The following is a 13,202-nucleotide window of genomic DNA, read 5'->3' as shown; positions in this document are numbered from 1 at the left end:
CTTGGGGTACGTTGATCTACAGTTGAGTTTCTGTAAATTCTTTATTTCAGACAGTGTATTCTTAATTTCTGACTGGTCCTTTTCCGTTTTTTAGACATTCTCATTAAGCTCCTTATAAGTCTCAAGTTCCTCAGCAGTTTTTAGAAGACTGAGTAACCTTATAAATGTGGTCCTAAACTCCCATGTCGTCCCGGAGTTTGCTTTCCTCCAATGCCCCCTTTTGTGACATGCCTTTGTGTCTCCACATTTTGGCTGCTTCCCTGTGTTGATGGAGCAGCTTTGTGCGGTAGGTGACCCCCAGGGGCCAGTAGCTCAGCCTCCCCAATAACCCAAGGTGGACAGTCTTGGAACACCCCTTTATGGGCCGAGTGCAAAGTCTTGGTGTAGTTAAGCCTTGGTTATTGCTGGTACTCTGGGAGGAATTTTCCTTCAGACCAACTGGCTGTGGGGTCCTGCTGTGTCTATAATGGAGGAACTGCTATGCTGGAGACACATTTGTGGTGCAGGGGGAGAGAAAGGGAATGAAAAGGAATGAAAGGAAAACAGAAAATTTAACAAGAAAGAGTAGATGAATATGGAGATCCCAGTTGGTCATTCTTTACCTTACTTAAGCCACTGAGCATACCATACCTGCAGTTCCTGGGCAGTCTGTTCTACTTTCAATTCTAATGCCTTATAACTTTCCAGAAGAACCTCCTTCTCTGTTTTAAGCTTTTCATTTTCTTCAATCAGTTTCTGGTCCTGCTTGATTTTTGCCAGGCTGACATTAGACCCTAAATTAAAGTCACCAATAGCCAAACATTCCCTGTTAAAAACAAATTCACTCATTTTAAAAACCAAACTGAATAAGGCTACAGAGATCAGAAATCTAAACTAATTTATATTAGGCTTTTTATACCTTGATATATCTTAAAGTTAATTTTGGAAACTATTCTAAAACTTTACCTAGACCACCACTAAAAAATATCTTAATGCAAATTAGATTTTATAATTAAAGTTATACTTCAGAAACAATGGTACCAACTCTTAAAGAAAATATATTCCAAGTTTTTCACAGAAATATCAACTCCAGCAAATACTGTAAAAATCACTCTGTATCAGTTTCTTCCAATCCCTCCTCACCATCACCTCCACTTCATTTGACAGTTTCATTCCTAAAGCACTGCAAATATCCCAACAAATAGCTACATCACCTAACATATGGCATCATGACTTGGATCATGATTCAGAGATATAAATGGCTTGGTACTTATAAACATCAAATGTGGCTTCCATTTTAAGCTTATGGTTCAAAATTATCTGAAAAGTGAACTCCTTTTGTAATAATCAAGTTCCATCACAATTAGTTTTCATAGGAAGAACAAAGAGCCTCTCTTTTGATTTAAAAAAAAAATAGTCATTTCCCTAAAACTCATTGAAATATTTCTAAAGCCACAGGAAAAACTTCAAAGTTTATTTGAAATTCTAGCTTTCCCTGAATAATTCAGATTTAGGGGGAGGTTCTATTTTTGATCAACGTATTCAAGAGAGTGGGCTTGCTTATAACCCAGCAATTCCACTTCTGGGTATATATTCAAAGAAGCCCAAAACACTAATTTTAAAAATATATATATGCACCCCTATGTGCTTTGCAGCATTATTTACAATAGCCAGATATGGAAGCAACCCAAATGCCCATCAATAGAATGTTGGATTTTATGAGACTGACTTGCTGCCTACTGCACTAAGGAGGCAGCTTAGACTGGATTTTAAATGTTGTGATGTGTATATATATATATATATATGTATACACACACACACACACACACACACATATATATATATATATATATATATATACACACACACACACACACACACACACACAATGGAATATTACTTGTCATAAAAAAGAATCTAATATTTGCAATAGCATAGATGGACCTAGAGGGTATTACGCTAAGTGAAAAAAGTGAGTCAGCTAAAGACAAACAATAAATGAATTCACTTATATGTGGAATCTAAAGAATAAAATACCTATCTAAACAAACAAAACTAAAACAGGCTCATAGATACAGAGAACAGACTGATTGTTGCCAAAAGGGAGGGGACTTGGGGGACTGGATAAACAAGGTGAAAGGATTAAGTACAAGCTGGTAGTTACAACATAGTCATGGGGATGTGAAGTTCAGCATAGGAAGTATACTCAATAATACTGTAATAACTCTGCATGGTACCAATAGAAATATTAGGGGGAATACTTTTAAAGTATATGATTATCTAAACACTATGCTATACACCTGAAACTAATGCAAAAATTATAAAAAATGTAAATTGCAATTGAAAAATATAAAACAAAATAAGAGTATCAAAAAGTTGGCATGAATAGTTGGTATATGAACTTTGAACAATTCAGTAATAATTTTCTTTCAAAATGGGTCTTAAAGTATTACTGCCAAAGAGAAAAATAATACATGTTTTAGAAAAACAGAAATAATTAGTATCATTCCTCAAAATCATGATATAGCTGGGGATTCCAAAAACATAACTGCTGACTTCTACTATGACAAGGGCTTCTACCATGAATTAAATATTAGGTAAGATTAAAACCCCACCAAGTCTTACTTTGGAAATGGCACATGATTTCCTACATCATTTTCATCCTTAGAGTCAAGTGTCTGCCTCCCATTCAATCGCCCCTTTGGCCTGCCGAATGTTGACTGGTTTGATCTGTGTCCCCACAGGGGAATGGGGCCTTTGAGGTTCCTGAGAACAAGCTGACCGGGATCTGGGTTTTGTTCTTCACTAATGTTAGTGCTGGACGGGAGTTTGCATTTTTCTGCAAATCCTTTCTTCGCCACCTCTTCCCCTATATCCACCGTGCCATACTCCGCCTGAGCGATAACTGTTCCATCTTGATAGGTTGCTTTAATTCTCATTTTTATTTCCTTTTCAAAAATCAAGCTCCCCAGAAAGGTTCTACCCTGAGAAAGACAGGGGGAAAGGCATAAAACAGCTACACCAACTTGTTATTCTTCACTGTTTCCACCCACTGTTTCCAATGATTGTATTTTTCATTCTCAAATCTCTATGGAAGTATCTAACCTTGTTATGCAAATATACTCCACGTGTGCATGAATATATTCCAATTATACACTTGCTGAAGTAGAATACCTGAAGTATAGGCACCCATATTTATATATTTTTAATGTGATCAATTAAATATCCTCAAATAATTTTTTAAAACCAATCAGACTGCTGACTATTTTGGCCCCAACTAAATATAGTGGTGTCCTCAGAAGCTACAGAACATAAAAATAGATTTTGATACCTAGAAAAAGTGCTAAAATTCAACAAAACTTTAAAAATATCTTAAAGGCAAAACCAGGTACTCTGGTTTTAAACACAAAAACAGGAGCAAAAAACAGAACTAAGATAACAAAATATCAACAATTTTCTTAAAATCAACAAATTAAAATTACAGAATATGAGATGTTAGAAATTCCTAAATTCAAAACCCTCAAACTGAATTTTGTTTAAGGGCATAACACTTGTACAATGGGTATATAAGAAGCCATATTTGCTAACTTTTAATTATAATTATCCATCTTGTGCACTAAGCACAAATATACCTAAGACATATTTTGGAATGGAGGATATTTTGAGATTTGATTTTAATAAGGGCCTGCTTATAGTTCAAAAATATTAAAATTCTCTAAATTACTTTGATACACTCTAACCACCAAGACAGAACCCTGAACTTGGAATACAATTTAATTAAACTGTAAGACTACCCCTGAAATTATCAGATGTCTTCCAGAATTAGATTACTAACCCAAAATTTAATGGAAATGAATACAAACTAGAATCTAGATTAGCAGAACATCACTGCTTATTATCACATCAAACAGTATGAGCCTCTGCCAAAGTGATAAACTCAAGTTAATTTACAACTTCACTAATTTCAAATGACTGATATTTATGATCAAGACTAGGTTAAAGCTCACTTTTACTTATAATCTGTCTCAAAACCCAAAGACAATATCATTTTCTCCATCATATATGAGACTCTCCTGTTAAGCTTTCATAACAGAAAACTATTCATATTTATTATATAAACTAGAGGCCCAGTGCACGAAATTTGGGGGGGGGGGGTGTCATGTCCCTCACCCCAGCCTGCGCCCTCTCCAATCTGGGACCCCTTGAGGGATGCTCAACTGCCACCAGGATGGGGTCTAAACAGAAAATTGGACATCTCTCTCACAATCCAGGACTGCTGGCTCCCAACTGCTCGCCTACCTGCCTTCCTGATTGCCCCAACCGCTTCTACCTGCCAGCCTGATCACCCCCTAATCACTCCCATGCCAACCTGATTGATATCTAACTGCTCCCCTGCCAGCCTGTTTGCCCCCAACTTCCTTCCTCTGCTGGCCTGGTCACCCCTAACTGCCCTCCCCTGCAGGGTTGATCACCTCCAACTGCCCTCCCTTGCAGGCCTGGTGTCTCCCAACTGCCTTCCACTGATGGTCAATCTGCATATTACTCTTTTATTAGATATGATAGAGGCCTGGTGCATGGGTGGGGGCCAGCTGGTTTGCCCTGAAGGGTGTCCTGGATCAGGGTGGGGTTTGGGGAAGCCTGGGCGAGGGGCCTGTGGTGGTTTGCAGGCCAGCCAAGCAGAGGCACTTGTATCTGGAATTTATTAACCTTCTACAATACAATTGAAACTTTGCAGCCTGGAGCAGAGCCAAGCCTCTTGCTTGCTCCATGGCTGCAGCCATTTCTGTTTGGATTTGTTTACCTTCTATAATTGAAACTTTGTATACTGGAGTGAAGGCCTAGGCCAGCAAGGGCAGGCAGAAAGCTTGGCTTCCAACCCTAGCCTGTTCCCTCCAGCTCTGTGGCTGCCACCATTTTTCTTGGGATTTATCTTTTATAATTGAAACTTTGTATCCTTGAGTGGAGTCCTAGGCTGACCAGGGTGTGTGGAAATCTTGGCTTCCTCTATTGCCGGGGAAACCCAAGCCTCTCAACTGCTCTCTGTGACTGCAGCCATCTTGGTTGGAGTTAATTTGCATACTTGCTCTGATTGACTGGTGGGCGTGGCTGGCGGGTGTAGCAGAGTGATGGTTAATTTGCATGTTACTCTTTTATTAAGTAGGATACCAGAAGCCTGGTGCACGCATTTGTGCACTGGTGGGGTTCCTTGGCCTGGCCTATGGGGATCAGGTGAAATCAGCTAACAACCCCCTTGGGGTCACAGATTGCGAGAGGGCGTTTCTCAGGTGACACACCCTGGAATGGGGCTCCCTCCTCTCTGGTTCCAGGTGTGCCACCTGTGAACCACAGCTGCCAAGTCACCACAGCTCAGCAGCTCCTGCACTGAGAGTCTACCACCTGGTGGTTGTTGCATCATAGCTACCAGTCAGACACTCAGACCGTCATTTAGGCTTTTATATATATAGATATATACACATATATACAACTTTAAGAGAATACCAACAAATGTACCTAGCAAAAGATGAGCACAAACATGTTATTATATAATTGCTTTTGAATCATTCTATAATTCATATTTTTTATTACTTATACAAGCTTTTATATTAAAGAAAATTCATGAAATTTAACTATACCTATATTTTATTTTACTTCCATTAACAAAAAATATTTATAATCTGTAACTTGCCTGATCAAACTGGTTAACTTCTTGGCCAGAAGGAATCTGTAGTCCCCAAAGTCTATACTTTTTGGCAACACTAGAAAATTGGAGATCCAAAGGAATCTCAACTATATCAGATCGATTTAGAATTTCAGTATTTCCATAGTCAATGTATCTCACCAGACACTGGGAGGAAAAAATGAAACAAATGCTAATAAGGAACTAAATATCTCAACAAAATTTGCTCTCTATTAATTAGCTATAACTCAAGATAGCATTTTTCCTCAAATTGGCAAATAAGAGCTCCAGCAATATCCTCAAAATAAGGAAAATCCATAGTCCAATGAGAACCTAGTGATTCTGTATTTGGTATTAGACAGTACCAATTCTCATTTTGGATTTGTTTTTAATGCACTGGCATTAAATAAATATAAACCTATGAAGCTTATAGCCCTCTCCTACCTGGAATATTACAATCGTTCAACATTCTTAAATTCAAGCTGAAAGTTACCAAACTTCCTATAAAATTAAACCCATTCCAGCTATTAGACCTTGAAAATGAAGCAACTTCATTTTTACCTCCAGCTCTATAACTGTTTAAAAAGAAAAATACCTTATCACAAAGTCAAAGGCCAGCTTGCTTCTTAATTTAAAAAGTTAAAGCCAAATCAAAAGCAAACGCAAAGTAGCAATTACAGTTGTCAAGTTATGGAGAAAAGCTCTAATAGAAGGGTCTATTTCATTAAGATAAATCATTATCGCCCTAACCAGTTTGGCTCAGTGGATAGAGCGTCAGCCTGCAGACTGAAAGGTTCCAGATTCGATTCCTATCAAGGGCAAGTTACCTTGGTTGCAGGCACATCCATAGAAGGGGGTGCGCAGGAGGCAGCTGAATTTATGTTTCTCTCACATCTATGTTTCTAACTCTCTATCCCACTCTCTTCCTCTCTGTAAAAAATCAATAAAACATATTTTTTAAAAGATAAATCATTGTCTTTGTCAGTGATAAAATGTGAGATTTTTTAAAGATATTTGAAATATTACTCAAATTGTTTCATCTTAGCATTTCCTTGTTACAAGAAAAATATTTATAAAATATACATATTATAAAATATTTTAAATCCAGGAAAACCACCACTGAAAAAAACAATAAAGGAAAGCCCACAGAGATGCTTTTACATAGCTTTGCAAAGTGCACTTTATAAGTAAAATAAATAACTAAACACAAAGAAAACTCATCACATTTAACGAAACGGAAGCTCCAAGCCCATCTTCATTAACAATACGCACAGGAGCTAAGGGGCGGACATGACTTCAGGACCAATGGAATGTCATTTTCCTATTTAACCTTCATAGAAGGCACTTTTCAAAGCTGCTCAGCAAAAATCAAACATAATCAAGAACTGAGATACACAAAAACATCAAAAATTATTTAATCTATTCTTCTTGGACAATCTGGAGTGATTATATGTCAACATAAATTCAGAAGAATCTTCCTGAATCTGACCTGGATTTTTTTTTTTTTTAAGCAATTCATTTCCTTTATATTCACTAGGTAAAAGAGAAGGAAAAAAAAAAAAAAAATATATATATATATATATATATATATATATATATATATATACACACACACACACACACACACACACACACACACAAAGTTCCCTGGACCAGATCTTATTACCATTATGAATAAGCAATGAAGGGTTAAGTAAGCATCAGATTTTATAACCAGAATAAATATTCCTCAGGGAGAAAAAATTGAACATTTATTCCTGCCTTTTCATCACTGATGAGTTTCAGTATTTTGCATCTGTACCAACATTTATCTTCAGAAAATAATCCACCATAAATCTACAAAGAGAAAAAGAAAGTACAATTATTTGGAATTTTAATTAATCAAAGCATGTTAAGTAGATGAAAATATTGGTTACCACTTAACTACATGTCAATAAGTACTTTATTTATACCTTATTTAATTCTTACAACAACCTGAACAAGCAGGAACTATGTTTCACCATTGTACAGCTGAAGTCATAAGCTAGTTAGCAGTAGATCCAGGATTCAAACTTAAGATATCTGACTAGAGTCCATTATGCTATTCTGCGTTTCAAAGAAAAGGGGCGAGATTGGGGAGGGGAGGAAAGATAAAAAACAGACAACTGAAAAAGGTGGCACAAATTAGTATTTTCATATTCTTTGGAGATAAAGGCACCCTGTTCATTGCACCATTATTTACAAGAGCCAATAAATGGAAACAACTTAGGTATCCATTAATATATGAACATATACACTAGGATATATGTTTATACATTTTTACACAAATGAGCTATTTTTACATACGCTTTTTTGCATCTAATTACATATTAAAATACGGACATCTAACTCTCATTTAACTAGCAAGGCACCCAACACACAAAATTTAAAGAGGCACTCCCTTACTCTGAGGGACCAACTCTGCACTTGCTTAGGTGCCTCCTTAAATTCACACGAGGACTCTTATTTTGTTTACCAGTGTATATTCCATGCTTAACACAGTGCCTGGCACATAGCAGATAGTACATAAGTATTTCAATAGAAAAAACTTACTATGACTACAGCTTATACATATTCTAAAATTTTGCCTCTTCCTTTCAAATAGATCAAAATCTTCAAAAACTATAAAATTTAAGGCAGGGGTCCTCAAACCTTTTAAAGTGGGGGCCAGATCACGGTCCCTCAGAGAGCTGGAGGGCCGTACTATATGAACTACTAATTCCTACTGTAACACCTCGGCTGCGCTCACTGCCCAAAAAACCTGGCGGGCCGGATCAGACTCCTCTGCGGGCCGCATGTGGCCCGAGGGCCGTAGTTTGAAGACCCCTGATTTAAGGTATAGGAAAGATTAGCATGACAGATGGGATAATTACATCGAAGAATATGACTCACCTTCTTTAGATCAAGATTCCCAAAAACTGAATTGGCATGAGGACAAACTTCAGACAGTGAGCAACCAATCTTCATAATATCCTCATTTCTACTGATACTCTAGAAGGGAGAACAGATATAGTATGATTCAGTAAAATATTATTGGATAGTGTTATCTAATTAAGGGTTCCACTAAGCATAATACTTAACAAGATTTCGGAGCATTGGAAATTAAATCAAATTCTTATGTCAGTTTTTCATAATTCAAATGAGTTCTTTATAAAAAATGGGACTAGGCTATAGAAAATGTTTACTTCCCAATGCGTTCAAATTACTTGGAATTCAAACCAAGCTACCAAAATATTATTAATATGAAGAGGTAAATTTAAACAATTGTCTCTGGATTTTACTTTAAATCAAACTTTAATTACTCAAAGTGGATAGCATATTTTGGTCTAATGACTTAAGTCTTCTCACATATTTGTTATTGTGTAAAGGAAACATGCAAACATAATTTCAAAAGTATACATTTCCCTGTACACAAATACTGTAATCTAGTTAGTAAATTCATTTCTTACAGATTCTTGGGATAACAGTTCGAAATTAGGTATATACTAGGATTGAACAAATAAGTAAATATACTATAAACAATGAGAGCAGGAAGAACTTACAAAGGAAGGCTAAATAAATCTACAGTGTTAGACTAGAACTAGAAGGTATCAGAATGAACTAATATACATGTTATTGGTGCATGTGTGTGCATCGTTTGTATGTATCTGTGCATATATGACACACACAAAGATAAAGAGAAATATAGATGCGTATATGAGTGAGTGGGTTCTTATACATATACTAGAGGCCCAGCACATGAAATTCATGTGCAGGTAGTCCCTAGGCCTGGTCCGTGGTCAGGGCCATCTTCCCTGGCTGCCTGCGGTTGGCCCTGCCCCTGCTGCCCCCACCCTAGGTTTTCTGCTTGCCATCAGGTGATCGGTGCCAGCACGTCAGGCCGAGGGGAGGAACCGAGAGGTCAGCCGTTTTGCCCACTCGCCAGCTCTGCCCCCACTCTCCAGCCCCCCACCCCCGCCGCCATCCACCCCAGTTCTGCCATCCGACAATTGGAGCCTGATGGCTGGAGGGACTGAGAGGTAGGCTGTTCCCGCCCTCTCCCCGGCCAGCCTGCCCTGATGGGGGCTCTGGATCAGGGTGGGGGTCCCTGCTGGGGGGAGGGACCAGCCAGGACAAGGGGCCACAAGCAGTTTGCAGGCCAGCCCAGGGTGGGGGTCCCTGCTGGGAGTGGGGTTGGCCAGGGTGAGGGGCTGTGGTCATTCTGATCTCTGGTCATTCTGCTGTTTCGGTCATTGGGCTTTTATTACATAAGGTATCTTTTCTAGCTCGGTCTACTGAGAGGGCCTAGACGCAATGACACTCCAGTAGCAATAAGGACATTTTGTCTAAACACCCTTCTCCAATAAAAGGAACCAGTGTTCTTGGAGAGAGGTTGCTTCCAGGGCTAGAAAAGGGAAATAAAAGGCAATCCTGTAATATCTGGCGGGATCAAGAAATGCTATAAAAAATTTTTTAAAAAGAATGGGTATATACAAAGGATGCGATAGCCAATGAATGTGAACACTCTCCTAATGGCTGAAGCTGCAACAAATTAAATTATAAAATATAGTATTAGATTCTATATACCCACTGTCCATATTAATATAAACCATCAAATAAATGGTGGAGAACAGACAACTCTTCCCTACAGAATTCCAATTAACAAATGTAGAAGGAATGAGGGAAATAGAAACATCATTTGGTACGTATCATACTAATAAATAATAAAATGTGTGGGTGCAACATTGAAGAGAAACAAGATTAGTCTCAATGTAGCTCCCTCTAAAACACTAACTGCAAAAGGAAAAATATCTTTACAGTGAAGAAACTTAGCAGTTACAACCTGAACCCAATGGATCAAGGTTACTGTCATCAATAATGAGATATCTCAACATCATGAATTCCCAATATGATGTGCTGATCAGGATACTTCACTTCTTCAATATCACTACCAATTTAAGAGAATCCATCTGTCAGCTGAATTTTAAATTATTCATATGGTTCATGTTATTCTACTGGATAGCACTGGTTTAGAAAATCTTAAATAAATGTTGTTCCTACATAATGAGCTTAAACATAATTTATCATTCAACCAGGGACACTGTTGAGAGTGACACAGATGCTATGCTATTAATACAAAGGACATGGAACTGGAACATGTGGACACTTTAGAAAATCCAGAGACGAATCTGCCACAAGTTCTCCTGCTCCAATATGTTTCTATACAGACTTAAGAACTCTGGGTTAACCAGATTCTCCTATAACTTCTTTTCTCATAAATTCTATATCCCACATTGCCAATTCACTCCACCCACACAAAAAAGAACTTCTTGCCCTAACTGGTTTGGCTCAATAGATAGTCAACCTGTGGACTGAAGGGTCCAGGTTCGGTTCCAGTCAAGGGTAGGTATGTACCTTGGTTATAGGCACATCCCCAGTAGGGAGTGTGCAGGAGGCTGATGATCCATGTTTCTCTCTCATCGATGTTTCTAACTCTCTATCCCTTTCCCTTCCTCGCTGTAAAAACCAATGAAATATTTTTTTTAAATAAAGACTTCTCATGCTGTAGAAAGTACAAAGAAATATCGTTCCCTTTTCTTCATGTGTAGTTCACAAAATTAAAAGTGTGTACTTATGTTCGTTAGATTCACTATCTTAAATTCAGGAACACTTGAACTTTGGTAACTGGCTTTTTATTTAAATCTGAATAAACGTATCTGACTTGAAGCCTTACTATTAATAGAAACTTACTATAGTACTTCATTACTACTTCCAATTTTGCAATGAGAAAGACATTGTAATTCAAATTCAAAATTAAGCCATTAGGGAAAAATGAGATTATCTTTCAAGAAACAATCTTATAAAGTATCACTAGAGGGAGCTGTAACTTCACAAATAAAAATCTCTCAGCATCTTCAGTAATTTATGCAGCCTAGATCACTGGTGTTAAATTCAATGTAATTCTGAACCATGATTGCACTCTTGTTTGCTTATACTTAGTATACTATGAACATTCAACTCAGAACTCAGGTATTAAGCTCCAGCTGTAGCCATTTGCCTTCTAATAATGCCTTGTGTTAAATGCTTATCAATAAAAGTTAGAAACTGAGAATGACAAAGATATATTCCAGGATTTTTATTTTTGTTTTTGTTAGTGGAGGAAGGATGGGGAAGAAAAATCAACTAGGCTGCTATTTACCTGGGCCCAAAATGTTACTGCATCTTCCACATGACTTCCAACCACATCTTCAACTAAAACCAAATCACAATTCGAAGAAAATTAGAAATTAATCAAGATCACCTAACTTTTACATCCAAAAATAATTTTTAGGGGAAGTACCTTTATTGTAATGTGTGTCTTCATCCATTTGGACAATTCCTGAAAAACTAAAACAAGGCGACATCTTAATCAGGTTCTGATAATCTGTCCATCAGCAGTGAAGAAAAAAAAAAGACTAAACCTAACCTTCAAGTTCCTACAAATATGTTTTGCACTAAATAAAGTTATCAAAATTCAACTCTATATTTAAAAATACCTCAAAAATATTTGTTCAATAATTATTTTATTTGTTTTTAGTATACTGTATTTTCCAATTTCACCATATACAAACACCATCTTTAAAATTCTATTTACACCAAAGTGGATAATTCATGCACATTGTGATCAGTCACATAAATCAATACTTCATAACAATGTGCATATGCTTTTAAATTGATGTCCTCCCTGCCGAAGCCGGTTTGGCTCAGTGGTAGAGAGTCGGTCTGCGGACTGAAAGGTCCTGGGTTCGATTCCAGGCAAGGGCATGTACATTGGTTGCGGGCACATCCCCGGTAGGGGGTGTGCAAGAGGCGGTTGGTCGATGTTTCTCTCTCATCAGCATTTCTAGCTCTCTCTCTATCCCTTCCTCTCTGTAAAAAATCTATAAAATATATTTTTGAAATAATAATAAATAAATAAATAAATAAATTGATGTCCTCCCAAAACAAGAGCAGGCCTTCTATAATCTAAACGAGAACAAACAGTACAAACATACAGAGAACAAATGCCTCAAACTGGTAATCAATTTTATTTAAAAGATACAGTGACTTCTGCTTTTGAAGATGCCTTGCAATTAGAGACTTGCAAAAAGAATCACATCTTTCCCATTATTTCAAAAAAATAACTTTCAGCCCTGACTGGGAAGCTCAACTTGTTGAAGCATCCACTTGCAGTCAGGATGCTTACAGGCGGCAACCCATCCATGTTTCTCTCCTCTCTCCTCCTCTCCCCGCCCCCCATCTTCCTCCCTCTCTAAAATCATCCTCAGGTGAGGATTAAAATAATTTTTATTACATAACAAACTTTGCCAACTGCAAAATATTTCAAAATACCCACTGCTTTATAATTTTACACTTAATACACTATGATATTGCACTTTACATGCATAAAAATTAGTCCTTTAACGAAAACTGGGAGTACATATTTAAGAGATTTTAAAGTTATCTAAATATACCTAAGTTTAAAATGTTCTCTGAAAGAGAGAGAAGGTAACTGTGTCTGGGGACGGGG

General features: G+C 37.4%; 1 protein-coding gene across 3 annotated transcripts in view; it reads right to left on the bottom strand.

Annotated features, from left to right (window-relative positions):
* The window catches only part of STK31 (serine/threonine kinase 31), a 37,257-nt gene that overhangs the window by 23,201 nt on the left and 854 nt on the right, over nt 1–13,202 (bottom strand). For all 3 annotated transcript variants that reach the window (XM_084896327.1, XM_084896328.1, XM_084896329.1), the window contains exons 2-8: nt 11,994–12,040; nt 11,853–11,905; nt 8,567–8,665; nt 7,418–7,492; nt 5,666–5,824; nt 2,605–2,963; nt 631–805 (exon numbers count right to left, since the gene is read on the bottom strand). In XM_084896327.1, the coding sequence (XP_084752453.1) occupies nt 631–805; nt 2,605–2,963; nt 5,666–5,824; nt 7,418–7,492; nt 8,567–8,665; nt 11,853–11,905; nt 11,994–12,040 (967 nt within the window). The remainder of the gene's footprint in view (nt 1–630; nt 806–2,604; nt 2,964–5,665; nt 5,825–7,417; nt 7,493–8,566; nt 8,666–11,852; nt 11,906–11,993; nt 12,041–13,202) is intronic.

The sequence above is a fragment of the Pipistrellus hanaki genome (genome assembly GCF_964339955.1).
Source record: "Pipistrellus hanaki genome assembly, chromosome: 10".
Lineage (NCBI taxonomy): Eukaryota > Metazoa > Chordata > Mammalia > Chiroptera > Vespertilionidae > Pipistrellus > Pipistrellus hanaki.
The sequence above is the reverse complement of the archived record's forward strand: the minus strand, read 5'-3'. Positions and strand labels throughout refer to the sequence as shown.